Source organism: Engystomops pustulosus, chromosome 10 (assembly GCF_040894005.1).
Source record: "Engystomops pustulosus chromosome 10, aEngPut4.maternal, whole genome shotgun sequence".
Taxonomy (NCBI): Eukaryota; Metazoa; Chordata; class Amphibia; order Anura; family Leptodactylidae; genus Engystomops; species Engystomops pustulosus.
In genome coordinates, this window is record NC_092420.1 from 68452968 (window position 1) to 68477324 (window position 24357).

The 24357-nt window shown below is 43.7% G+C and overlaps 1 protein-coding gene across 3 annotated transcripts in view; it reads right to left on the reverse strand.

Annotated features, from left to right (window-relative positions):
* Positions 1 to 24357, reverse strand: part of LOC140105067 (uncharacterized) — a 90153-nt gene that overhangs the window by 36662 nt on the left and 29134 nt on the right. For 2 of the 3 annotated variants that reach the window (XM_072128958.1, XM_072128959.1), the window contains exons 2-3: positions 17948 to 18006; positions 6476 to 7407 (exon numbers count right to left, since the gene is read on the reverse strand). In XM_072128958.1, the coding sequence (XP_071985059.1) occupies positions 6476 to 7407; positions 17948 to 18006 (991 nt within the window). Of the gene's footprint in view, positions 1 to 6470; positions 7408 to 17947; positions 18007 to 24357 lie in introns of all 3 variants that reach the window. The other variant, XR_011850485.1, reaches the window with a different exon arrangement.

A 24357-nucleotide genomic window follows, 5' to 3' on the forward strand; every position in this document is an offset into this window, starting at 1 on the left:
AGTCTGACCCTGCGGCTGGTCATATACTGCCGACGCCGAGGATTGCGGGGCCTACCTCGGTCCAGGTGTTTCAGGCCTACTATGCCTCCTCCTCCTCCCACCCCTCCTCCACCTCCTCCTCCGAACTACCATCCGTGGGCACGGCGCCATCAGTCGGTAGCTCTAGGCACAGCAGCAGTGCCGCCGCTAAGCGACAGCAGGTGGTGCTCAAACTGCTGAGCCTAGGCGATAAAAGGCACACCGCCCAAGAGCTATTACAGGGCATCACGGCGCAGACTGATCTGTGGCTGGCACCGCTGAACCTGAAGCCAGGCATGGTTGTGTGCGACAACGGCCGTAACCTGGTGGCGGCTCTGCAACTCGGCAGACTGACACATGTGCCATGCCTGGCCCATGTGTTAAATCTGATAGTTCAGCGTTTCCTCAAGACATACCCCAATCTGTCAGATTTGCTCACGAAGGTGCGCCGCATCTGTGCGCATTTCAGGAAGTCCAGCACAGATGCTGCCACTCTCAGGGCAGCGCAGCGCCGCCTCCAACTGCCCGCTCACCGACTGTTGTGCAACGTGCCCACGAGGTGGAATTCAACACTGACCATGTTATCCAGAGTTTACCAGCAGCGCCGAGCGATTGTAGACTGCCAGATGTCAACTTCCACCAGAACTGGTAGTCAGGTCAGTCAGCTTCCTCAAGTCTACAATGAGGAGTGGACGTGGATGTCTGATATCTGTCAGGTGCTGAGTAACTTTGAGGAGTCAACACAGATGGTCAGTGGCGATGCCGCCATCATCAGCCTCACCATCCCGCTGCTTGGCCTGTTGAAAAACTCTCTGATCAGCATGAAGTCGGAAGCTTTGCGCTCGTCACAAGAGACGGGGGAAGAAGATTCCCTTGTTGATAGCCAAAGCACCCTCAGGTCTGTTTCTCAGCACATATCGGAGGAGGTGGAGGTGGAGGAGGATGAGGAGGAAGAGGAGGAGAATGTTGGCGAGACACAAGAGGGGACCATTGTTGAGTCCTTCACTGTTCAGCGTGTATGGGCAGAAGAAGAGGAGTTGGAGGAGTTGGAGGAGGAGGAAATGGACAGTCAGGCCAGTGAGGGGAGTGAATTCTTACGCGTTGGTACTCTGGCGCATATGGCAGATTTCATGCTAGGCTGCCTATCCCGTGACCCTCGCGTTCAAAGAATTTATTCCAGCACCGATTACTGGGTGTTCACTCTCCTGGACCCACGGTACAAGCAAAATCTTTCCACTCTCATCCCTGCAGAGGAAAGGAGTGTGAGAATGCATGAATACCAGCAGGCCCTGGTGCACAAGCTGAAACAGTATTTCCCTTCTGACAGCGCTAGCGGCAGAGTGCGTAGTTCTGCGGGACAAGTAGCGAGGGAGAGTAGGCGAGCAGGCAGCTTGTCCAGCACTGGCAAGGGTACGCTTTACAAGGCTTTTGCCAGCTTTATGTCACCCCAGCAAGACACTGTCACCTGTCCCCAGTCTCGGCAGAGTAGGGCTGATCTTTACAGAAAGATGGTGAGGGAGTACGTAGCTGACCATACCATCGTCCTAAATGATCACACAGCTCCCTACAACTACTGGGTTTCAAAGCTGGACATGTGGCACGAACTGGCGCTGTACGCCTTGGAGGTTCTTGCCTGCCCTGCCGCTAGCGTCTTGTCCGAGCGGGTTTTCAGTGCAGCTGGTGGCATCATCACCGATAAGCGTACACGCCTGTCGACTGACAGCGCTGACAGGCTGACGCTTATTAAGATGAATAAAGCCTGGATTTCTCATAATTTCCAATCTCCACCAGGTGAAGGAAGCTCAACCTGAATAATTGATCCACTCCTCCTCCTCCTCATTTTCCTCCTTCTCCTCCTCTTTGTACAGTAAAGCAGAGGAAACTGGCTGTTTTTTGACAGGGCCCACTGGCTCTAGCTATAGTACTTTATGCATTTAATTTTTCTGGAGGGCCACCTACCCGGTCCTCTGTTTTAAACAATTTTTGGGAGTGCCACATACAGGCACTCAATCTATTCCATTTTTCTGGAGGGCCACCTACCCGGTCCTCTGTTTTAAACAATTTTTGGGAGTGCCACATACAGGCACTCAATCTATTCAATTTTTCTGGAGGGCCACCTACCTGCTCCTCTGGTTTGAAAATTTTTTTGGACTGCCACATACAGGCACTCAATCTATTCCATTTTACTGGAGGGCCACCTACCTGCTCCTCTGGTTTGAAAAATTTTTGGGACTGCCACATACAGGCACTATCCAAATTAAATTGTCTCCATAGCAGCCTCCACACGTTGTCTCCATTGCTACCTCCAAAAGTCGTCCATATAGCTGCCACCATACATCGTCCCTTTATCAAACGAGGTGTGTCAGGCAGAAATTTGGGTTGTTTTCATGGATTCCACATCAAAGTTGTTAACTTTGTCGCCACCCTGCTGTGTTATCCACAAAATATACTGGCAAACTTTTATCATTTACCAATATTATTTCAGCGCTTCTTGCGCATCTGTTTACATTCCCCTCACCCGGCATATCCTAAACTTATAAGAACGCTACTACACTTGATCTTATACAAAAGGTTCTTAGAAGTGCTGTTTGGGGAGTAGCCTAGAGACAGGGGCTTGGATTGGCGAAAGCTCGCCTGGCAGCGGAGCGCCAGCTCCATGCGCATCAGCCGCTTCTTGCGCATCTGTTTACATTCCCCTCACCCGCCATATCCCAAACTTATAAGAACGCTACTACACTTAACTTGGTGCAGGCTGGGACCGAGTCTGACCCTGGGGCTGGTCATATACTGCCGACGCAGAGAATTGCGGGGCCTACCTCGGTCCAGGTCTCAAAGGCCTACTATACCTCCTCCCAACCCTCCTCCACCTCCTCCTCCTCCGAATTACCATCTGTGGGCATGGCACCATCAGTCGGTAGCTCTAGGCACAGCAGCAGTGCCGTCGCTAAGCGACAGCAGGCGGTGCTCAAACTGCTGAGCCTAGGCGATAAAAGGCACACCGCCCAAGAGCTATTACAGGGCATTCCACATCAAACTTGTTAACTTTGTCGCCACCCTGCTGTGTAATCCACAAAATATACTTGCAAACTTTTATCATTTACCGATATTATTTCAGCGCTTCTTGCGCATCTGTTTACATTCCCCTCACCCGGCATATCCTAAACTTATAAGAACGCTACTACACTTGATCTTATACAAAAGGTTCTTAGAAGTGCTGTTTGGGGAGTAGCCTAGAGACAGGGGCTTGGATTGGCGAAAGCTCGCCTGGCAGTGGAGCGCCAGCTCCATGCCAAGATCCAACTAACATAGTTTTAACTGCAGCACCTTTAATCTACTACTAGTTCACTGCCTCCATACATGGTCCCCTTATCAAACGAGCTGTGTCAGGCAGAATTTTGGGTTGTTTTCATGGCTTCCATGTTAACTTTGTCGCCACCCTGCTGTGTAATCCACAAAATATACTGGCAAACTTTTATCATGTACCGATATTATTTGAGCGCTTCTTGCTCACCTCCTTTGGTTCCTCTCTGCCACCCATTGGTTTGAAGCCTGAGTCCATTTAGGGTATGTCGCCATGCCACTCTCTAGCCTGCTGCCGCTGCCTCTGCATGCCGTCCCCTATAGTGTCAGGGTCAATTATTGCATGTTTTAGATGCTATCTAGCTTCATTCTGTCACTCTGTCATGGCCATGCTGTTGCCCATAATTTTGGCATAATGGTGCGATTAAGCAGCCTCAGAGGCATCCATGCATGCTGCCCCTGCTGTTTCCTGTCCATTTCCGTGGTGTTTCCATCCTTTTCTGAGGTTCCCAGGTGTTTGGCCAAGCTTCCCTGTGCAGAGCCTTGGTCCCCTTGAAAAATGCTCGAGTCTCCCATTGACTTCAATGGGGTTCGTTATTCGAGACGAGCACTCGAGCATCGGGAAAACTTCGTCTCGAATAACGAGTACCCGAGCATTTTAGTGCTCGCTCATCTCTAATCTTCATTTATCAGTGAAAATTCTTCTTTCTTCACCTTCTTTGGCTCTATCCCGTACTGATACCTTCCACCATTGACATATCATTTAGTGTTGAATATACGCTGGTGGGGTTAGGGGCAGTGTCTATGGGACACATTTATCCCCACTTGTTTGTCTGAAAACAAGAGTACAAGCTGTGATCTTTGCACAATTCCCGGGGCAGACATCGTAAATTGCAACCTCTACCCCCTGTGCACCAGATGGGTGCGCAATTAGCGGCAGCGTATGATAAATGTGCCCTTATTTTTCATGTCTTTATGAATGTGGAATGTTTTTACGACCTTACTCGTCACATTTGCATGTTAGTGAATGAGCTGAGGTACCTATTGAGGGCTTTGTACGTAAGGTGCAAAAAACAAAACAACAAAACAACTGACTGTATAACAATAACTGAACACATAACAATGACTGTGGGAAACAGATTATATGTCATATTGAAGAATAATGAAGGCAATTACCATGATGTTTTAGATCCTTTATGCAACCCTATAATAAGCAAGTTGGTGGGATACAATGGCTTCCGATAATGTATTCCCTCACTTCATTATTGAGATGTGCGCTCCTGCAATACTTGTCTAGAAAACTAAGCAGCTGGCAGAAGGAATCTGCCGCATTGTATATCAACGGGCATTAAACCTGACGCCCATGATCCATGTGTTCACATGGGAGCATAATATGGCAAGCCAATATGTAAATGATGGTTGCGTTTCGTTTTTCGTTTTTAGTCTTTTTTTAAATAACTTAAAGAACTTTGGCTATAAATAAAAGGGCATGGCAGACCATCCCCCTCTATGACATGTAATAATAATAATACTCCCTTTATTTATATAGCGCACACAGATTACGCAGCGCTGCACAGAACTTGCCAAATCAGTCCCTGTTCCCAGTGGGGCTCACAATCTAATCAACCTACCAGTATGTTTTAGAGTGTGGGAGAAAATTTGAGGACCCGGAGGAAACCCATGCAAACATGGAGAGAACATACAAACTTTTTGAAGATCTTGACCCTGGAACTTGAACCCAGGTCACCAGCGTTGCAAGGCTGTGGTGCTTTTGGAGAGAGGATAACAAAAAAAATATTGTATTGGTATATATTATGTTTTTATAAAAGATGGTGGCACCCAAGCACTGCCTGCATTTAACCCCTTAAGGACGCAGGGTATTTTCGCTCATATCTCGCTCTCCATCTTCAAAAACTTTTTCATTTTTCCGTGTACAAAGCTGTGTGAGAGCTTATTTTGTGCGTAACAAATTTTTACTTTTCTTGTGATGTTACTTATTATTCCCTGCCATGTAGTGGGAAGCCGGAAAAAAAATTCCAAATGTGGAAAAATTGAAAAAAAACGTGTGTGTGTCACGTTCTTGTGGGCTCAGTTTTTACGACTTTCACTCTGCGCTCCAAATAACACCAATACTTTATTATTTGGTTCGGTACGATCGCGGCAATACCAAATTTATACAGGTTTTATTGAGTTTTAATACATTTTCAAAAATTAAACGAATGTGTACAAAAAAGAAAAAAAAAATTGTCATCTTCTGACGCTAATAACTTTTTCATACTTTGGTGCACGGAGCTGGGTGTGGTGTCATTTTTTGCGAAATGAGACGACGTTTTCATCGGTACCATTTTGAGATCTGTGCAACATTTTAATGATTTTTTTATTACATTTTTTATGTCATGTAAAAAGGTGTAAAAGTCGTGTTTTGGACATTTGGGCGCCATTTCCCGTCTCGGAGGTCACCGCCGGTTATAACCGTTTTTATATTTTGATAGATTGGGCATTTTGGGATGCGGCGATACCTAATGTGTCTGTGATTTTTAGTGTTTATTATGTTTTATATCAGTTCTAGGGAAAGAGGGGTGATTTCAACGTTTCATATTTTGCAGTAACGGAAGTCTATACATCAAAGTAGAATGTAACCTCTACAGCAGGGGTGTCAAGTACCCCAAGGGCCACGTCAGCCAAATGGTTGCATCTAAAGGTCCAATTGTACTTGGAAGACTATACAAATGTAATATACACTTCTCAACACCTACTAAACTCTCCTCGTCCCCAACGCCTCACAACCAACAAACGTCCACGCCACCATTGGCAGTAACATTTGGAGCAGGTGGGCCTACATTAAAAGTAAGGACATTACATAAGTTGCTTTGCTAAGTCCATTGCAGGGCTTGGAGAAGAAGCTGCAATGAAGATCTGGTCATGGCTGTTAGTGAGCTGCATGTAAGAACTAATCATGTTTTGTAGACATTGTGGGCCATATAAAGAGAGGTGGTGGACCACATTTGTCCTGTGGACTCTATATATATAGTTTCACACCTTCGCACAGGTTGGTTCTGGTATCACATCTCTTTTCTACCAAGTGAATGAGGCTGAGCTGTAATACCACACAGAACATGATATATTCATAGATATATTACTATTTGTCTCACCTCACCTGACTGTGCCCTGCATTCTCCTTCCCTGGTGAAGTAGGATATATCCTGACGTGTCCAGTGTTGACTTCACACATTTCGCCTTTTGAACATTCCTGAGTATTTTGGCTCCAAACAAATTTTTCACTGTCGGTTCTGGAAATCTTATTCATGGTAATAACAGGACTGGCTGGGAATGAATTGCGATGATGACCTCTATGAAGTCTCTGAGATGGACCTTCAAGTCCTTTAACCTTCCCATCGGCAGTCTTCAACAACACACTATTGTCACCACATGAGAGGAGCTTGACGGACGGTGGAAGCTTTTGATTTGAAAGCTGTAAGATACATGTCTGAATATGACCATGAAAAGAAGATTTTGCCAAATTCTCTGAATAATTGGAGCATGATTTCCAAGCATTTTGGCCTCTGAGTTTTAATATAGCATCTTTATAATTGTCGATAAGGTCTACGGCATGTTTTCCCGTTGCATCTTCCCGGTTGATCTCTTTATTGTTATGGATTGCACACAGTATGGCGGCAGGACTGTTAGTAACAATTTGTTTTCTTTCACTTTGATCTGTGGAGATGTTGACCTTTTCTTCGGAAGCATTAGGTGATCTATCCAGCTTGTATCTGCTTGATAAATTTTCTGTGATGCATAATAGTCTTTTTACTCTGTTGCTTTTTTCTGCAGCGCTAATGTCTTTAGAAGCTGAGGAATATTTTATTGTACAAGGTCCCGATGGTTTGGTGTTGGATTTATCTTCTTTGACATTGCTTTTAAACATAGAACTATCCGGGATATTAGTTAAGGAGAACACTTTATCATCCGTTCTATACTTGGCAGTGGACGTCTTAAGATATAACGTTGGTGATATAACAAGGCTGTCTATGTTGAGGTATTTGCATCTCCATTTGGACGATCCAGATGCACAAAGAAATAAGTCGTCCTCTAATATTCCACATGAGGAAATAAAAACAGATAAGTTACATTAATTATAACTGTTGACTATGTATTTGGTATTTTTATCACATTTTATATTAGTAGAACTTCACAGTATAATGTTACATGCTGTAAAACAGTTACTCAGATACTTCCTTTTCCAGAACTGAGAGCTCCCTCATTTATGTTTAAAATTGCCTTATAAAAATATCACCTCCAAAGTCATATGCCAGTGAACTAAAAAGAGTTGTGATGTGGTACGATGAGTTAGAAATAACGGTAGTTAGGAATGTGATACCGGTAGTTAGAAGTACCGGTAGTTAGGAATGTTATATCGGTAGTTAGAAAAATGGAAGTTAGGAATATGATACCGGTAGTTACAAACCCCAGCAGTAAAGAGTGTTATACCCATAGACAGGCCCGCCACTATGAATTTTGGGGCTTCTAAATGAAAGATTTTTGTGGGCCTCCTCTCCACCAGCATCCGTTCCCACATTAAAACATAACATTATACACTTTTTTTACCAAAACATTTTTTAAGTCATGCCCACTCAGTATATAGATAGCACCAGCATGTACCCACTCAGTATATAGATATCCTACCAGTCCATAGTCAGACCCCCCAGTCTGCACTCAGAAACCCCCCCCCCCAGTCCATAGTCACCCAACCCCCAGTCCACAGCCAGACACAGCCACAGTCAGTTCACAGCAGATGGCCACCTTCAATGAAATGTCCACCCCAGATGTCCCCTTTAATGAACTGTCCACCCTAGATTCCCACCTTTAATGAAATTTCTACCCCAGATGCCCCCTTTAAATGAAGTGCCCCCCCCCTGCATCATTAATTTAATGTCCACAACCGGCCTTCTTGAAAAAAACTAATTTATACTCCCCTTCGGCTTCTTCTCGATGGCCCCGCGGCTCCGTCTTCTCCTCGTCCAGCCTGGGTGCATCAATATGAGGATGCAGGTCGCGGCCATGTGACATCATAGTGTGAGGGCCTGCGCGGCCACGTAACTTCATAGTCATGCTCCCAGACTGGAAGGGCCCGGTTATGGAGGGAGGTGTTAGTGGGTACTGCGAGCCCCTTAGGCCCTCTTTTGATTAGAAAATGGGGGCCTTTGAACACAGTCCAACTAGATGGCCCCCCATGATGGCCCTGCCCATATAAATAGAAATTGTGGTAGATACCACACGGAACCATGGTTATTTATGAAAGATAAGATTGTTCCCTTTACATCTCCACCAGAATCATGGTCCTAGCTGCCGTGAAGCCCAAAATGGGAGTGCCTTAAGTAATGTCCCTCTTCCAGTTGCTGAAAATGTCTCATCTAAGGCAAAATAACGAATCTTCACAGCTCATTTGCATATTGCAAAGGAAGCCAGACAGGAAAGGATACTTTCTACCTGACCTGATGCTGCTGTTAGTATAGTGCAGTAAATACTGGGGGACAGGGTCTTTTTAGCTTTTAGTAACAAAACAATTTAACAAGTAAGTTGTCAGTGTTTCTCTTCTTAATATAATTCTATTATATTTTATCGGAGATTGTTATGTTCATTTTCTTGCTGTTTGTTCACATTATACCGGAAGATACTTGAATGCAATTCATTTTTCATATTGAAATAATAAAATTACAATATAATTGCTTGTAACACAATAAACGGAAGACATTTTAACTCATAACCCTATTCACCAACAAAGTGGCAAATTGCCTTTTTTTTTTTACATCGAAACACTAAAAGTAATTAAACTTCAAAGCAAAGTCATTGTTAATCCTCTAATAAAGATGCAAATGAATAGAGTGACTTGTGTAGCAGATTGCTATGATAAATGATGATAAATTTCCCTGCGGGCAGAAATAATTTCCTAAAACAAAAGCATGTCAGACCAACGTTGCAGATCTCTATTAGTCGAATAAGCAAAAGAATGGTCATTTTCTAATAAGTGTTATCCCCGCGCCCCTGAGAATTGAAAATTGGCGTTCTCTTAGAGGATTATAGAATTCGAGGAGATACCAGCTTTAATTGAGAAATTGGAAGCCATTTCTTGTCTCACAGTCGTATCGATTCATTGCACCAATATCACTTATGCCAGACTTTAGGTTGCCAACATTTGTAGACTCAGGATTTCTACACAAGGGAGAGCAGCTCAGCTAGGCCAGATATGAGTAATGTTTCATAATTAAAATTCTCTCTGATGGACAGAGGATACTATTGTATATAAGGAAGACAACTCCAAATCATTAGGTTTCTTCAATAACTATATTCTGAAGGGTCATATTGAAAATTATCAAAATAAATGGCATACATGAAGTTGTGAACACCTATGTACCACATTATACGCAGGAAAAACCTTGTCCATTATAGACTAAAGTCCAATCATAGATTCAACCTATTCAAGGTGTCCATCACCCACAAGGCCATGAGTTTAGAATTTACTGTATATACTCGAGTATAAGACAAGCTTTTCATCACAATTATCACTTGGCTTATACTGGAGTGTATATGTGTCTACAAAAGCATATATTTCTATAGAATAAACATAATAATAAACGTAATATAGATAGAGTGTTGTTTCTGGTGACTTATTGTTAATACTTGAGCATAAGCCGACAAGAGTTAGAGCCGAAGCACGTCATTTTGTCACAAAGTACTGGGAAAACTTGTTGACTCCAGTAAAAGCCTAGGGTGGGAAATGTATTGGTCACAGCCTCTTCAAGTAATGAAATGCCCAGGAGCCTTCACTCACTAATGAAATATCCCATTCAGTCTCCCCCAGTCATTATATGCCTTATGCAGCCCTTCCAAAGTAATGGTTTGCCCCATGCAGCCCTCCACCAGTAATGATACGCCCCATGCAGCCCTCCCCCAGTAATGATACACCTCATGCAGCCCTCCCCCAATAATGACATGTTCCATGCAGCCTCCCCCTGTAATGACATGTCCCATGTCCCATGCAGCCCTCCCCAGTAATGATACGCCCCATGCAGCCTTCCCCCAGTAATGACATGTTCCATGTAGGCCTCCCCAGTAATGACATGTCCCATGCAGCCCACCCAGTAATGATATGTCCCATGCAGCCTCCTCCAGTAATGATATGCCCCATGCAGCCCAACCAGTAATGGTAAAACCCATGAAGCCCACCCAGTAATGATATGCCCCATGCAGCCTTCCCCAGTAATGATATGCCCCATGCAGCTCTCCCCCAGTATTTATATGCCCCATCCAGCCTCCTCCAATAATAATGATATTCCCCTTGTAGCCCACCCAGTAATGATATTCCCCAATCAGCCCCCCAGTAATGATATGACCATTGCAGCCCTCCCCCAGTAAAGATATTGCATGGGGCATATCATTACTGGGGAAGGCTGCATGGGGCATATCATTACTGGGGAAGGCTGCATGGGACATGTCATTACTGGGGAGGGCTGCATGAGGCGTATCATTACTGGGGAAGGCTGCATGGAACATGCCATTACTGGGGGAGTGCTGCATGAGGCGTATCATTACTGGGGAAGGCTGCATGGGGCATATCATTACTGGGGAAGGCTGCATGGAACATGTCATTACTGGTGGAGGGCTGCATGAGGCGTATCATTACTGGGGAAGGCTGCATGGAACATGCCATTACTGGGGGAGCGCTGCATGAGGCGTATCATTACTGGGGAAGGCTGCATGGGGCATATCATTACTGGGGAAGGGCTGCATGAGGTGTATCATTACTGGGGGAGGGCTGCATAAGGCATATAGTGACTGTGGGAGACTGCATGGGGTATTTCATTAGTGAGTGAAGGCTTCTGGACATTTCATTACTTGAAGAGGCTGTGACCAATACATTTCCCACCCTAGGCTTTTACACGAGTCAACAAGTTTTCCCAGTACTTTGACTCGGGTCGGCTTATACTCAAGTATTAACAATAAGTCACCAGAAAAAACACTCTATCCAGCCTGGACGCATCAATATGAGAATGCGGTATCGCGGCCGTGTGACATCATAGTGTAATGGCTCGCGCGGCCGGGTAACGTCATAGTGATGCTCCCAGACTGGAAGAGGAGAAGGCTGATTTGCAGGGCGGGAGAGAAGAAGCCAAAGGTGAGTATTGATTTTTTTAGTTTCAGACTGCTAGGATCCGGTTATGGTGGGGGGATTTAGTGGGTACTGTGAGCCCCTTAGGCCCCCCTTTTGGGGGCCCTTGAACACAGCCAACTAGACCCCCATGATGGCGGCCCTGCCCATAGATAGAAATAGTGGTAGTTAGGAATGTGAGTTGCAGATTTAGGTCTATTTAGGTCTATACACGAGTCAACAAGTTTTGCCAGTACTTTGACTCGGGTCGGCTTATACTCAAGTATTAACAATAAGTCACCAGAAAAAACACTCTATCTCTCCAAAGACCCTGGTCTCTGATGTTGACTTTGACATCATATTTTTTCTGCATGTGAATTACTAGTATCCATATATGTAATGTTTATTCTTATTTATTTTTTAAAAAACCCTGACCTTCAGGCATTTTTTATAAAACGTATGGACACCTGTATACCTAAGGAAGGGCTATACACATTATTTAAAAAATTACAGGCCAAAACCAGCTAAATATGGGCAGTGTGGTGGCTGAGTGGGTAGCACTTCTGCCTTGCAGCGCTGGGATCCTGGGTTTGAATCCCACCCAGGTCAACATCTGCACAGAGTTTGTATGTTCTCTCTGTGTTTGCGTGGGTTTCCTCTGGGTCCTCCAGGTTCCTCCCACACTCCAAAACATACTGTTAGGTTGTTTAGATTGTGAGCCCCATGGGGACAGGGAACAATTTGACATGCTTTGTGCAGCGCTGCGTAATGTGTGCGCTATATAAATAAAGAATTATTATTATATGTGGATATTCCAGTAGGTGCTCAGCTCCCCAATGCCAAACAATAATGATAATCTGACACTTGAAGACTTGGTATCTTCAAAATCCAACCTTCTTTATTAGTCCACATCATGAACTTCATGATCGTGAACATGGCAGATAACGTTGACACACATTGTGGCTTTACTCATGTTTGATGTGAACTAATAAAGAATTGAAATTGCATTCTGAAGATACCAAGTCTTGGAGTGCTGGATTATCTGTTTTGTTTAGATGCTGCAATTCTTTAATCTGATAACATCTCTGAGAAAATACTATGTAAATATGAAAATACAAGTGATAACTAATTCCATATTGTAATGATATTGTACAACTAATCCAGCAAAAGCCAGAATTCTCAGATGAGGTAAGTGATGGCAAAGTGACCCTGTGACGTTCTTGTGCTAGGCAACAAAGGTGACTGTTCAAAATGACCTCACTTATTTGTCTTTCCAGTTGAATATCATGGGACATGATAAACTCAAGGGTTACAGGAGGAGAATGATGCACCATGGCAGGCTTTGTGGCTTACAGGGGTATTCCCATCTGGGCATTCACATTAAATTTAATTCATTTGTCACATGCAAACATTTCTTCAATTGGATGTTGTTAAAAAAATGTTCCTGTGTGAAGATAATTTCTCATAAATGTAGTCATTCTGTCCCTTAGAAACGAGATAGCTTCCTCGGATATTACCACCTAACACTCTGGCAGCGCTGGCCAGACATGCGCTATGGAGTCCTGCCTGACCACCTGGATTCAGCGATCATTACCACAGAACGGCTGTGGGACCTACAGTAACTCCCAGACATTTCATATACAAAAAAACTTTTGTTTCTTTGTGCAATCCCTCCACCATAGGTGGCTGTATCCAAGGACACAGTCTACATTTATGAGAAATTATCTTCACACATGTACATTTTTTTTAATAACATCTAATTGAAGAAATGTTTATATATGGCAGATTAATGAAACTAAACGTGAGTCCCTTAAGAACCGACTCCGAAGGGCCAGATTATTCCATGTAGAATCAGCCTCCTATAACTCGGTGGAGTTTTCCTCTTGCTACTGCGTCACTGTCAGGATCATCATTAAGTAGAACAAGTGAAAAGTAAAGTTATGCACAATGGGAAGTTCGGGCGAATCAGGAAATAGAGAAAAAGACCTGGTCTGAGGGGCAGCTTGTAAGCGAGGCATAATTATACCTACCCGCTATACCTCAGTATCTAAAGTACTAGACCTCAACATAGAATAACATTTACCGGTAGAAAATTCTTTGTTTTTTCCTAACTCAGGAAAATTTAGTTTCGGTTCCTTGACCTCTTACAAAGTGGGTGTAACTGAAACTGCCTGGGTTTCTAGAACCTGAACACGGAGTACAAGATCTTGAACAATCCAAGTGATGGTGCACAGAACAAGGTCATGGACAGGAGAAGCGCTGATATTTCATTACAGCGAGACCCCAAGGTTAGCAATATCCTGGTTAGTATTCAGTTGTAGTGATCATGAGACAAAGACTAAGAACACCAGAAAGAACAATGGCTAGAAATTTGTTGCACTGTAGACATAAAATAAGCGCGTGTCAAGGTGCGTGACTGAGCTAATGTCAGTGACTCTTGTATCGGGGAGTTAAGCCATTAATCTTCCCAAGCTGAGCAGCCCTGGAGTGATAGTGTTTCTCAATGGCTGACTAGCCTCCTCCTCGCAATTCACACTTCTTTCTTTATTCCCCAACATCCTCGGATAATATAGGTAGAGCGGAGCTCAAGGTTACATGAGCGCACAGCCGCAATGTTCAGGGACTGGAGAATGATTTGAATTTCAATGAAAATTGGATAGACCATATCTAAATGTGACTGGAACAGGACATGTGGCACTTGTGAATAATTGAAGCTGAAGTGCTGTATTTGAGTCAAATGTCCCAAGATGACTTTATGAAATGTTTGCACATGCCTTCAATAATTTACCTGGAAAATGTCAGCACACTTTCATTTAATGGCTTAAATACACAGGCGGTCAAAGAAATTTCCATCAGTAATGGACAAGTTTATTTTGTGAAGTGCTCCTGCTGCAATTTTTCGGATTTAAAGGGAGCGCTCAACCTCATTTTTATAACAATGAATTCCATTTCACTTGAGGTTCTTGGGGACATCAGTTCATGTGACCACAAATGGTGACAGCAATGAGACCCCCAGTGATTAGACACATGTAACTTATTTTGTGCATAGGGGAGGAGTATTGATTCTATTTGGCCCTTCCCCCTTTCAGACCCCCAGAATAGTGATGGTTTGTATGAACATGTATTTCCTATAAAATATCTATAATAACTTGTTTATCAGGACACTCAAGTATTTTTAGGACAGATGGATAATTACCATATATAATCAAGTATAAGCCGGCCCGAGTATAACCCAAGGTACCTAATTTTAACACAAAAAACTGGGAAAGCCTATTACTTTGAGTATAAGCCTAGGGTGGGAGCCAGCAGTCCAGCTAATAGAGCACTCTTCAGACTGCTGGACTGAGAAGAACCAGATGGAGTTCAGAGTCTTACTAACCGCACAGTATGAACTGCAGAACACTGCGACAGAGATATAGAACATACTAGTTCTTATAGAAGAAGACTACTACAGCATCATAGAGCCACCAGAACAATATAAGTAGTGACATTTGTGTTGGCATCGGTCTCCTGTTTAGAAGATTAACATGGCAACATGATTCCTGGCATCTAAACCAACGCTTAGCTTGTGAAAAGTCGAGTAGCTTGTACAATCATGAATTGCAATTATAGAAGTCATTATTGTTGCTAAGCAATCCATTAGTGTTTGCCTCCATCTATCAGATTCTCTTTCTTGGTAACCATTCTCTTCACCTTTTAGAAAACATCTTGTCCTATATTTTGCTGTGTTACTGCGGCTGTCCTGCACTGCTCTACACATTCGTGAGATTGTACCTTAAAGGTTACTGCCTAAAAACTGGTACACAAAAACACATTGATCATGAGTGGTTGTGCCATTTGTATGAGGGGTCCAATCAATTTTCATCAGGAACACGACCAATAGTCTACACGCACTACACACTCATTGGGGCATATTTACTTACCCGTCCCATCACGATTCCCGCCATGCGTTGTCCTACGAGGATTCGGGTCGGCCGCGATTCACTAAGATCATGCGTCCAATTTCCTGGATGTGTCGCTACCCCCGCGAAGGTCCGCCTGAGTTCACCTTCTTCTTCCAGGTGCATATAAGTGCTGATCTTGCGACACAATTAGCTTTTTAAATTCCGTGGTGTGTCCAAATCAGTCGGGTTGTCCGAAGGCCACGCCACCTGATTTGTGTTGCGTGCAAGCCGGCGCCGATGCACCACAATCTGATCTCGTGCGCCAAAAACCCAGGGCAATTTGGTGCAAAAAGGAAAAAATCGGGAAACCAGACAGAATCTCGGGGCCTGCGGACCCTTAGTAAATGTGCCCCATAGTGTCATGTGTTAGATCCTGGAAACCCTGTCAGTTCACTGCTGACTGGCTCTCATCATTAATTTAGGCCCTATATGAGCCATATAATTATTATACAAATGTATTCGATGGTAGAGAAAATGGGGGGGGGGGGTATTTATCAAGTCTTAAAGTGCAAAGCTATACTAGCCCCCTATTAATCACAGTATCTGACTAGATGACTAGATTTAGGGCCCTTTCACACAAGTGTTTGGTTTCTCCAGTCCTGTATTTCTTTGCTTTATAAATCCGTATATAAGTGTTGTTTTCCATCCTTATGTGCATGTATGTCACTGTATCCGTACCGTATAAAACACGGTGGGCTGGCAAATGATGGATGACTATTGGCTGGTTGACAGCATGCACCTCCCACTTGTTCTGGTCTCCCTGGATACTGCATGTATAAACAACAAAATATGGTGCACAACCACAGGAGCATATTTTAAACATTACCATAAACTTCTATGTGGTGTGAAGGATGGAAATACTGGAGAAAATAGAAGATGCTCTATATATTATTATATGCTTTATTATTGCTCTATATTATTATATGCTTTATTATTGCTCTATATTATTATTATTATGATTTGCTCATGTATGGTGGACAATAAGACTGTCTAGATGGATGACCCTACTGCCCATTAAGATGAAAGCGGCCGTATGCTACCCATATGAAAACCTTATAGATAGCATACAGCAGTTTTCATACGTTTGTGTGAAAGAGGCCTAAGATTGTCTAGTGGTATTTTGCACCATCTATTAGATTACATCAGAAAACGCCCCAAAATTCTAGCGTATTTGCATATATCATCTCTGTGGTTTTTTTTGGTGCAAAATTTAGAATGACAATTATAATGTATGAAGTAGAGTGCATAGGTATTGCTATGTATCAGTCATTCGGGGGCAGGGTCCCGGCTACCTCATGCCCCACCGGTGGATACATTTCTTCCCTTGTGGGCCAATCCGAGCCTTGGTGGGCGGAGCTTTGGAAAAACACTGTAGCAGTCCGTCCTCATCCGGCCAATAATTCTTCTAACATTGATTTGTGTCAGCTCAGTTTTCGGAAGAGGATTATTTATTGCGGGATATGCAGAATTCTTATCTGCCTCAATTAATCATCCATGTGTTAATACAATTATACTAAATAATGGGGGAGGTTTTCCTTCTCTGTGATTGATGGGATTAAAGACGTGTTTTAGGTATTGGCAGAAAACATGCAAATTATGCAATAGCTCATTTATAATTAAGCAAAGAGCGATCAGTCAGGACCATGAAACCCTGGTATTGTTTATAGCAGTTTACTATTTAACACTATGGATTCTAGACCGAGTTACTATGGTGTATTATTATAGTCATAGACTGCAGTCTGGACAGATATAGCAATATAATATTTCTCACAATGGCCAGACTCATTGGTGGACATTTATCATATACCGCCACATGATGAAAGCCAAGCCCCTCCGCCAAACCAGATATATTATTATGCTCGGCCTCCTTATATATCTGGTGGGCCACTGTGCTGGTGTACAAACCCTGATAAGTCTCCTCCCGAGGATCTGTGTAACCATTCCTTTGTATGTAAAACTGTGGAAAAAGCTGGTCAATTCCAGTATTGTATCTGGACTTGGGGAGTCTCATCAAACTACTATGCTAAGATCTCTGCATTCAAACTGCTTACTAGAACCAGCAACACGGGACATGCTATCAGATATCTTCATTGATTTGCTCTATAACCCCTCCCTTTACTCCTATTAAAACAGGTTTCTGGTTTTCAGAGGAGAAGGTCTAAGTCCAGCTACAATCCTGTAATATAAATTACTTTTTTACAGCTTGCCAGGACCAATATTTATCACTATCTGTAGTTACATGGTCAAATCTGCTGATTCCCTGCAAACAGTTGTTTAACCCTTTATTCCTGCATAGAAGTTTTTAACGTTCTGATCAATTTCAATGTGACACTTCATAAGATGATAAATTTATAATACTTCCTCAAGTGATTTCCAGCTAGTTTGTATTTTCATCACACATTGTACTTGACTTAAGTGGTAAATGTGATACTTTCTGCATTTATTTATGAGTAATTTGGTAAACATTTGAGGAATACATCACGGCCTGTAAAAGATTATGAAAAATGTGTTTCTTAAAAGGAAGGTTTGTAGGACTCACCATCTTCACTTGGAGTAGGGATTTCCCAGCCATCGCACAAAAATTCATCTTTTTCATATCTAACAATAGTAAATGATATAAGAAATAATCATCAAGGTTTCACCAGACACTTTTAGTGTTTTATGAAACAAAATGCAGAACAAGTAAATGTCAGTCAAATGAAATGTGCAATATAAACATGGAAAATAAGAAAAACTATCTCTGAATATTTTGTGTTATGTTGCTGTAATAATTACCTGCCTTGTATTACATTGAGGGTGAAGTCACTAAAATAGCTTTTTGTGCTCCCAAATGATCAATTCATTCTAATTCCATACACACCAGATTCTTGGGAGTAACCTTTATGGGAGGAAAGGTTGTGTAGCTCAAAAACTTATGTGTGTAGCAAAACAAGTATCTACAGAAGCATAAGGCCTTGTGCTGCACAAATCAGTATCCAGCCTTAAAGGGATTTTGCCAGTAACTTGTCACTGATCCATAGTATAGAAGATAAGTCCCTAATCAGTGGGACCCAACCGCAAGAATCGTAACTGATCAGAACACATGGGAGCTTATTTAGGGTTGCGGATCTCACTTTCGTTGGACTTTCCATCTCTAGTGAGGATTGCGCAGCTTTGACAAGTATTCAACAAGTGTCTGCGCTGGGATTGTGTGGAACGCAATCGTTTTTTGGCACAGCTGCGCTGGCTCCCATACGACACCTGCACCCGGCCTGGCTTGGTGAACTTCTGTGCACTCGGACGGAATTTAGCGCAGCAGCAACACCTAATGGACATCGGGGGAACTACCTTAGTGAATCGTAGGAAGACTCGAATCCTCCACAGAGAACGCGCCACTGGATCGCGAATGGACCGGGTAAGTAAATCTGTCCCATTGTGAATGTATGGCAGGACAACCATCCAGTGGTTAAAATGTGGTTCAACAATTCAGAACTTCAATTCTACTAAACAGATTGTATAAGCATTTATTGGCTTCATGTAGTACAGTCTATCACGAACATAGAGTTAAAATAAATGAAACAAACATTGCAAATGTGTTTATGAAAGGAGGAGGTTAAGCATTTTTTTGGTCTGGTATTACAAATAAAGCAGTGATAGGAAAAACCTGCTGCAGCCAGTTGTCTTACACATATTGGACTGACCCACTCGGTGTATAGATAGCCCCAGGATATGCCCATTCAGTATATAGATAGCCCCTGCACGTGCCCACTCAGTGTATAGATAGCCCCTGCACGTGCCCACTCAGTGTATAGATAGCCCCTGCACATGCCCACTCAGTGTATAGATAGCCCCTGCATGTGCCCATATTGTATGTGCAGTATGTGTAAGTGCTGCACAGACCTCTACACTATAATGTCATGTGGCCACAAAACCACTATGTCGTAGCACCCAGGCCAAAAGAGAAGAAGACGGAGCCGCAGGGCTGTGGAGAAGAAGCCAAAGGTGAGTATATGGTTAATCTTCATATACAGCCTGTCTATATAAAGTTCCGCCATTGATGGAAGTGCGGCACAGTGCTGGGGGGTGGGGGTACAGTGTTTCCTCAGGCCCCCCTTTTGATTGGCAAATGAGGGGCCCTTGAACACAGTCTCACTAGACGCCCCATGATGGCAGCCCTGGATATAGATATTTACTTACATACAAATTAAGCTAAAGTACAAACCTAAAGAACCTATGTTGTACGTAACTCAGGGACTGTCTGTACTGTGCCCCATCACAGACTACAAAAATATAGGGTGGAACAGGACTGTGATATGTTGGCTAGTACATCCAGATGCGGGTGCGAGCCTCAGCGACACCGACTCCAGGGTAAGCAAGCAGGTTGGAGCTATTTTCAGGCAAGCACCTTTCTTTGGGTGCCCCATCACAGAGATATAGAGGTATACTTTGCTAACTACAGATATACACTCACTGGCCACTTTATTAGGTACACCATGCTAGTAACGGGTTGGACCCCCTTTTGCCTTTAGAACTGCCTCAATTCTTCGTGGCATAGATTCAACAAGGTGCTGGAAGCTCCTCAGAGATTTTGGTCCATATTGACATGATGGCATCACACAGTTGCCGCAGATTTGTCGGCTGCACATCCATGATGCGAATCTCCCGTTCCACCACATCCCAAAGATGCTCTATTGGATTGAGATCTGGTGACTGTGGAGGCCATTTGAGTACAGTGAACTCATTGTCATGTTCAAGAAACCAGTCTGAGATGATTCCAGCTTTATGACATGGCGCATTATCCTGCTGAAAGTAGCCATCAGATGTTGGGTACATTGTGGTCATAAAGGGATGGACATGGTCAGCAACAATACTCAGGTAGGCTGTGGCGTTGCAACGATGCTCAATTGGTACCAAGGGGCCCAAAGAAAATATTCCCCACACCATGACACCACCACCACCAGCCTGAACCGATGATACAAGGCAGGATGGATCCATGCTTTCATGTTGTTGACGCCAAATTCTGACCCTACCATCCGAATGTCGCAGCAGAAATCGAGACTCATCAGAACAGGCAACGTTTTTCCAATCTTCTACTGTCCAATTTCGATGAGCTTGTGCAAATTGTAGCCTCAGTTTCCTGTTCTTAGCTGAAAGGAGTGGCACCCGGTGTGGTCTTCTGCTGCTGTAGCCCATCTGCCTCAAAGTTCGACGTACTGTGCGTTCAGAGATGCTCTTCTGCCTACCTTGGTTGTAACGGGTGGCGATTTGAGTCACTTTTGCCTTTCTATCAGCTCGAATCAGTCTGCCCATTCTCCTCTGACCTCTGGCATCAACAAGGCATTTCCGCCTACAGAACTGCCGCTCATTGGATGTTTTTTCTTTTTCGGACCATTCTCTGTAAACCCTAGAGATGGTTGTGCGTGAAAATCCCAGTAGATCAGCAGTTTCTGAAATACTCAGACCAGCCCTTCTGGCACCAACAACCATGCCACGTTCAAAGGCCTCAAATCACCTTTCTTCCCCACACTGATGCTCGGTTTGAACTGCAGGAGATTGTCTTGACCATGTCTACATGCCTAAATGCACTGAGTTGCTGCCATGTGATTGGCTGATTAGAAATTAAGTGTTAACGAGCAGTTGGACAGGTGTACCTAATAAAGTGGCCGGTGAGTGTATATATATATGGGCACATTTACTAAGAACAGTGCAGGGGGCGACAGATTCAGGATTTCTGGGGCACGTTCGGGCAACACTTTTCTGTTGGACTTTGCATGTTTAATCTGGCGCGGGGTCCGAGTCAGCACCCCAACCCCCTCCCCCCTTCAGTGTAGAAATTTGTGGTGCCTAGTGCAACTGCACGACAAAAGAGTCATGTGCGACAAATGTGCTGCAGACACTTCTTAACCCCTTCCCGACATGTAACGCAATAGTACGTCACACGTCGGGTGTGGGTGCATGGAGAGGGCTCACTGGCTGAGCCCTCTCCGTAGCCAGTAAGTCTTTGCTGCGGACCGCGACCCTTAGTAAATAATCCCCAATATCACCATCACACTGGATGGCCACAGAGAGGCGCCACACATAGACGGAGCCCTGTGCAGCTCACTCATCATCAGTAGTTATTGATTATTGTGCAATTCAAAGGAGATGGAGGATGGAAGCTGGTGCCCCCGATCTGCTACACATGATTGGCACCCCGGGGGTGGTAAAAATGGCCCTGGGACTGATATCTTGAGACACAAAGACACAATTATTTTGATATTTTTCAAAGTTTTAATTGCAATATTAGAAAAGATAAGCTCCTAGCAGAGGAGGATATTGTTGGGCGAGTTTCCGGGATTGTGTGCAATGTAAATTGTCTATTTAGTATAAACCATTTAAATGATCTATATTGAATGTCGGCTCATGGGGACTTTCTAAGGGGCCGCTACAATGTGTAGTACTTATGGAAGAGTCCTCTTCATTTCTTCATTATTAAGTCTCTTCTGTGTTATGATTCAATTTGATTCCCATTCTGTAGATGAAGTGAACCATTTACTGACAGCCTATAAAGCACAACAGCTTCTTTTATGGAGATACGTGATGGGCTGTAATTTAGGGGCATTGATTGGAGCTGCTTGGGGTCTTTGATGTGGTTTCCGACTAAATCAAAACACTGACGCTTGCTAATGCTAGTCTGCTATGCCGAACAGTGGTATATAACAAGAAAAGGGCCGTACTGCACATCTTCAGTAACTAGAAATGCATAGAAAATTATGATGATTGATATTGTGTGGCTTTACCTGTTATTGGATATTATATACAATGCTCTGTGATACAATTAAGATTAAATGCATTCAATATAATAAAAAACAATAACCATTTTTAAATAAAGGGTCAATTGCTTTAACAAGAACCTCACGTGTTTACGTGTTAGGCCTTGCATGTGATGCCAGTCCCCTCCTCCAGTGGCAAAAGAAGCTCAATTGTCCATTACATTAAAATGACTCTGTCTCCAGCTTCTATGCCCCTAAACTACTAGGCCACACAGATAGGGCATGAAATAACTTTTTCTAGAATCCCTTCTTCTATGGGAAATCTCACCCATTTACCTCTAAAAATGACCTTCAAAAACATACAAACGAGCGGAGAAGAGTCACTTTTTGTTTGTGATGAGTCACTTTTAGAGGCTGTATTGCTGTGCTGTAATATCACTGCATACATTTTCCTGTAATGTGACATCACTGTGTATATCATCTCTGTACTGTGACATCACTGTGTGTATTATACCTGTACTGTGACATCACTGTGTGTATTAACCTCGTACAGTGACATCATTGTGTGTATTATCCCTGTATGTAACATCACTGTGTATATCATCTCTGTACTGTGACATCACTGTGTGTATTATCCCTGTAATGTAACATCACTGTGTATATCATCTCTGTACTGTGACATCACTGTGTGTATTATCTCTGGACTGTGATATCACGGTGTATTACCCCTGCACAGTGACAGCATCCCTGTATGCCTGTATTGTGGCATCACTGTACTAAGACATTACTCTGTGTATTATCTCTGTTCTGTGACATCACTGTCTGTATTATTCTTCTACTGCGACAACACTGGGGCACATTTACTTACCTGGTCCCTCGGACTTCCCGAAAGGGCATTGTCCGTCAGTAATGCACTGTGCCGCGATTCACTAAGATCATGCGCCCGATTTCCTGCATGTGTCGCATCCCCGCTCAGGTCCACCGGAGTTCACCATCTTCCTCCTGGTGCATGTAAGTGCATGGCTTGCTACACAATTTTGAAGTTAAATTCCGCGGTTCATCCGAATCCATCGGATCGTCCAACGGGCCGCCCCCTGATTTCTGTCACATGAAAGCCGACGCGACTGCTCCAAAATCCGATCGCGTGCGCCAAAAACCCCTTTTAAGTCCCTGTCCCAGCGGCGCAAAATGGAAATCGTCGAGATGTCCGACGAAAGTGCGGTCCACTGTGTGCATTATGCTTGTAATGTGACCTCTAAGTCTTTTGACGTGTCATGTTGTAGATGGAGCGTCATTCTAAGTATCACTGATACTCTGCAAACTTACAAAACAAGCCATGTGTAGTCTAATACTCCAGACATTTTCTCTTCCATCTATTTCTTGCTGAGTATGTAAGGAAGTATCTGCAACATCCCCCACCGGGGCCTAGCCTTCTTGGGGCCTGGAGACAGCCGGGGCCCAGAATACCAGAGTGGCTGGTGGTTGCGGCCTATGCACACTGTGTCACGGTGCATGGTATGGGGACCGGAGGGCTGTCCTACAGCCTGGCAGGTCTCCAGCAGGTGGTGTGTGCAAGAAATGATATGGACGGAGAGGCTGTGGTACTGGTTCTCCCTGGGGCAGCCCTTAGAGTCTGTAGTATGTGTCCCTGGTAGATGGATGGGGCGCCCTTGATGGTGATACAGCCGTAGTAGGGACCAGACAGAGGCAATGTTGTGCGTAAAGGTAACTTACAGTTCTTTATTCGAACCAACAGTAACAAAAAGCCAAACGATTCTGTACAAATGCATTACTGGAGTGATTTTGGAAAGGAACCTCAGGAGTTAGTTCACCAGCCTGGATGCAGGGGCAGGCTGGGATGTAGCTGTGTCCAATGCTGGAAGCTGCAGCTTTGTCCTGTTTGTCCTGTGTCACTCTAGGTGAAGTAGTTATTGAGATGAGGCCTAGTAGCTTCTCCTGAGTTGAGAGCTCGGCCTGAAGAGAGCTAACTCCTGCCCTGACTAAGGGTGAAGACACACATAGCGTTTTTGGGCCGTTTTTACTAAGTGCGTTTTCAGATCGTTAAAAACGCATGCGTTAAAAAAAGCATCCGTTTTTTAAAAACGCATGCGGTTTTTGAAAACGCGTGCGTTTTTGTCAGTTTTTCATTGCGCAATTTCGGAAAAACTGACAAAAACTGATGCGTTTTCAAAAAATGCATGCGTTTTTTAAAAACGGA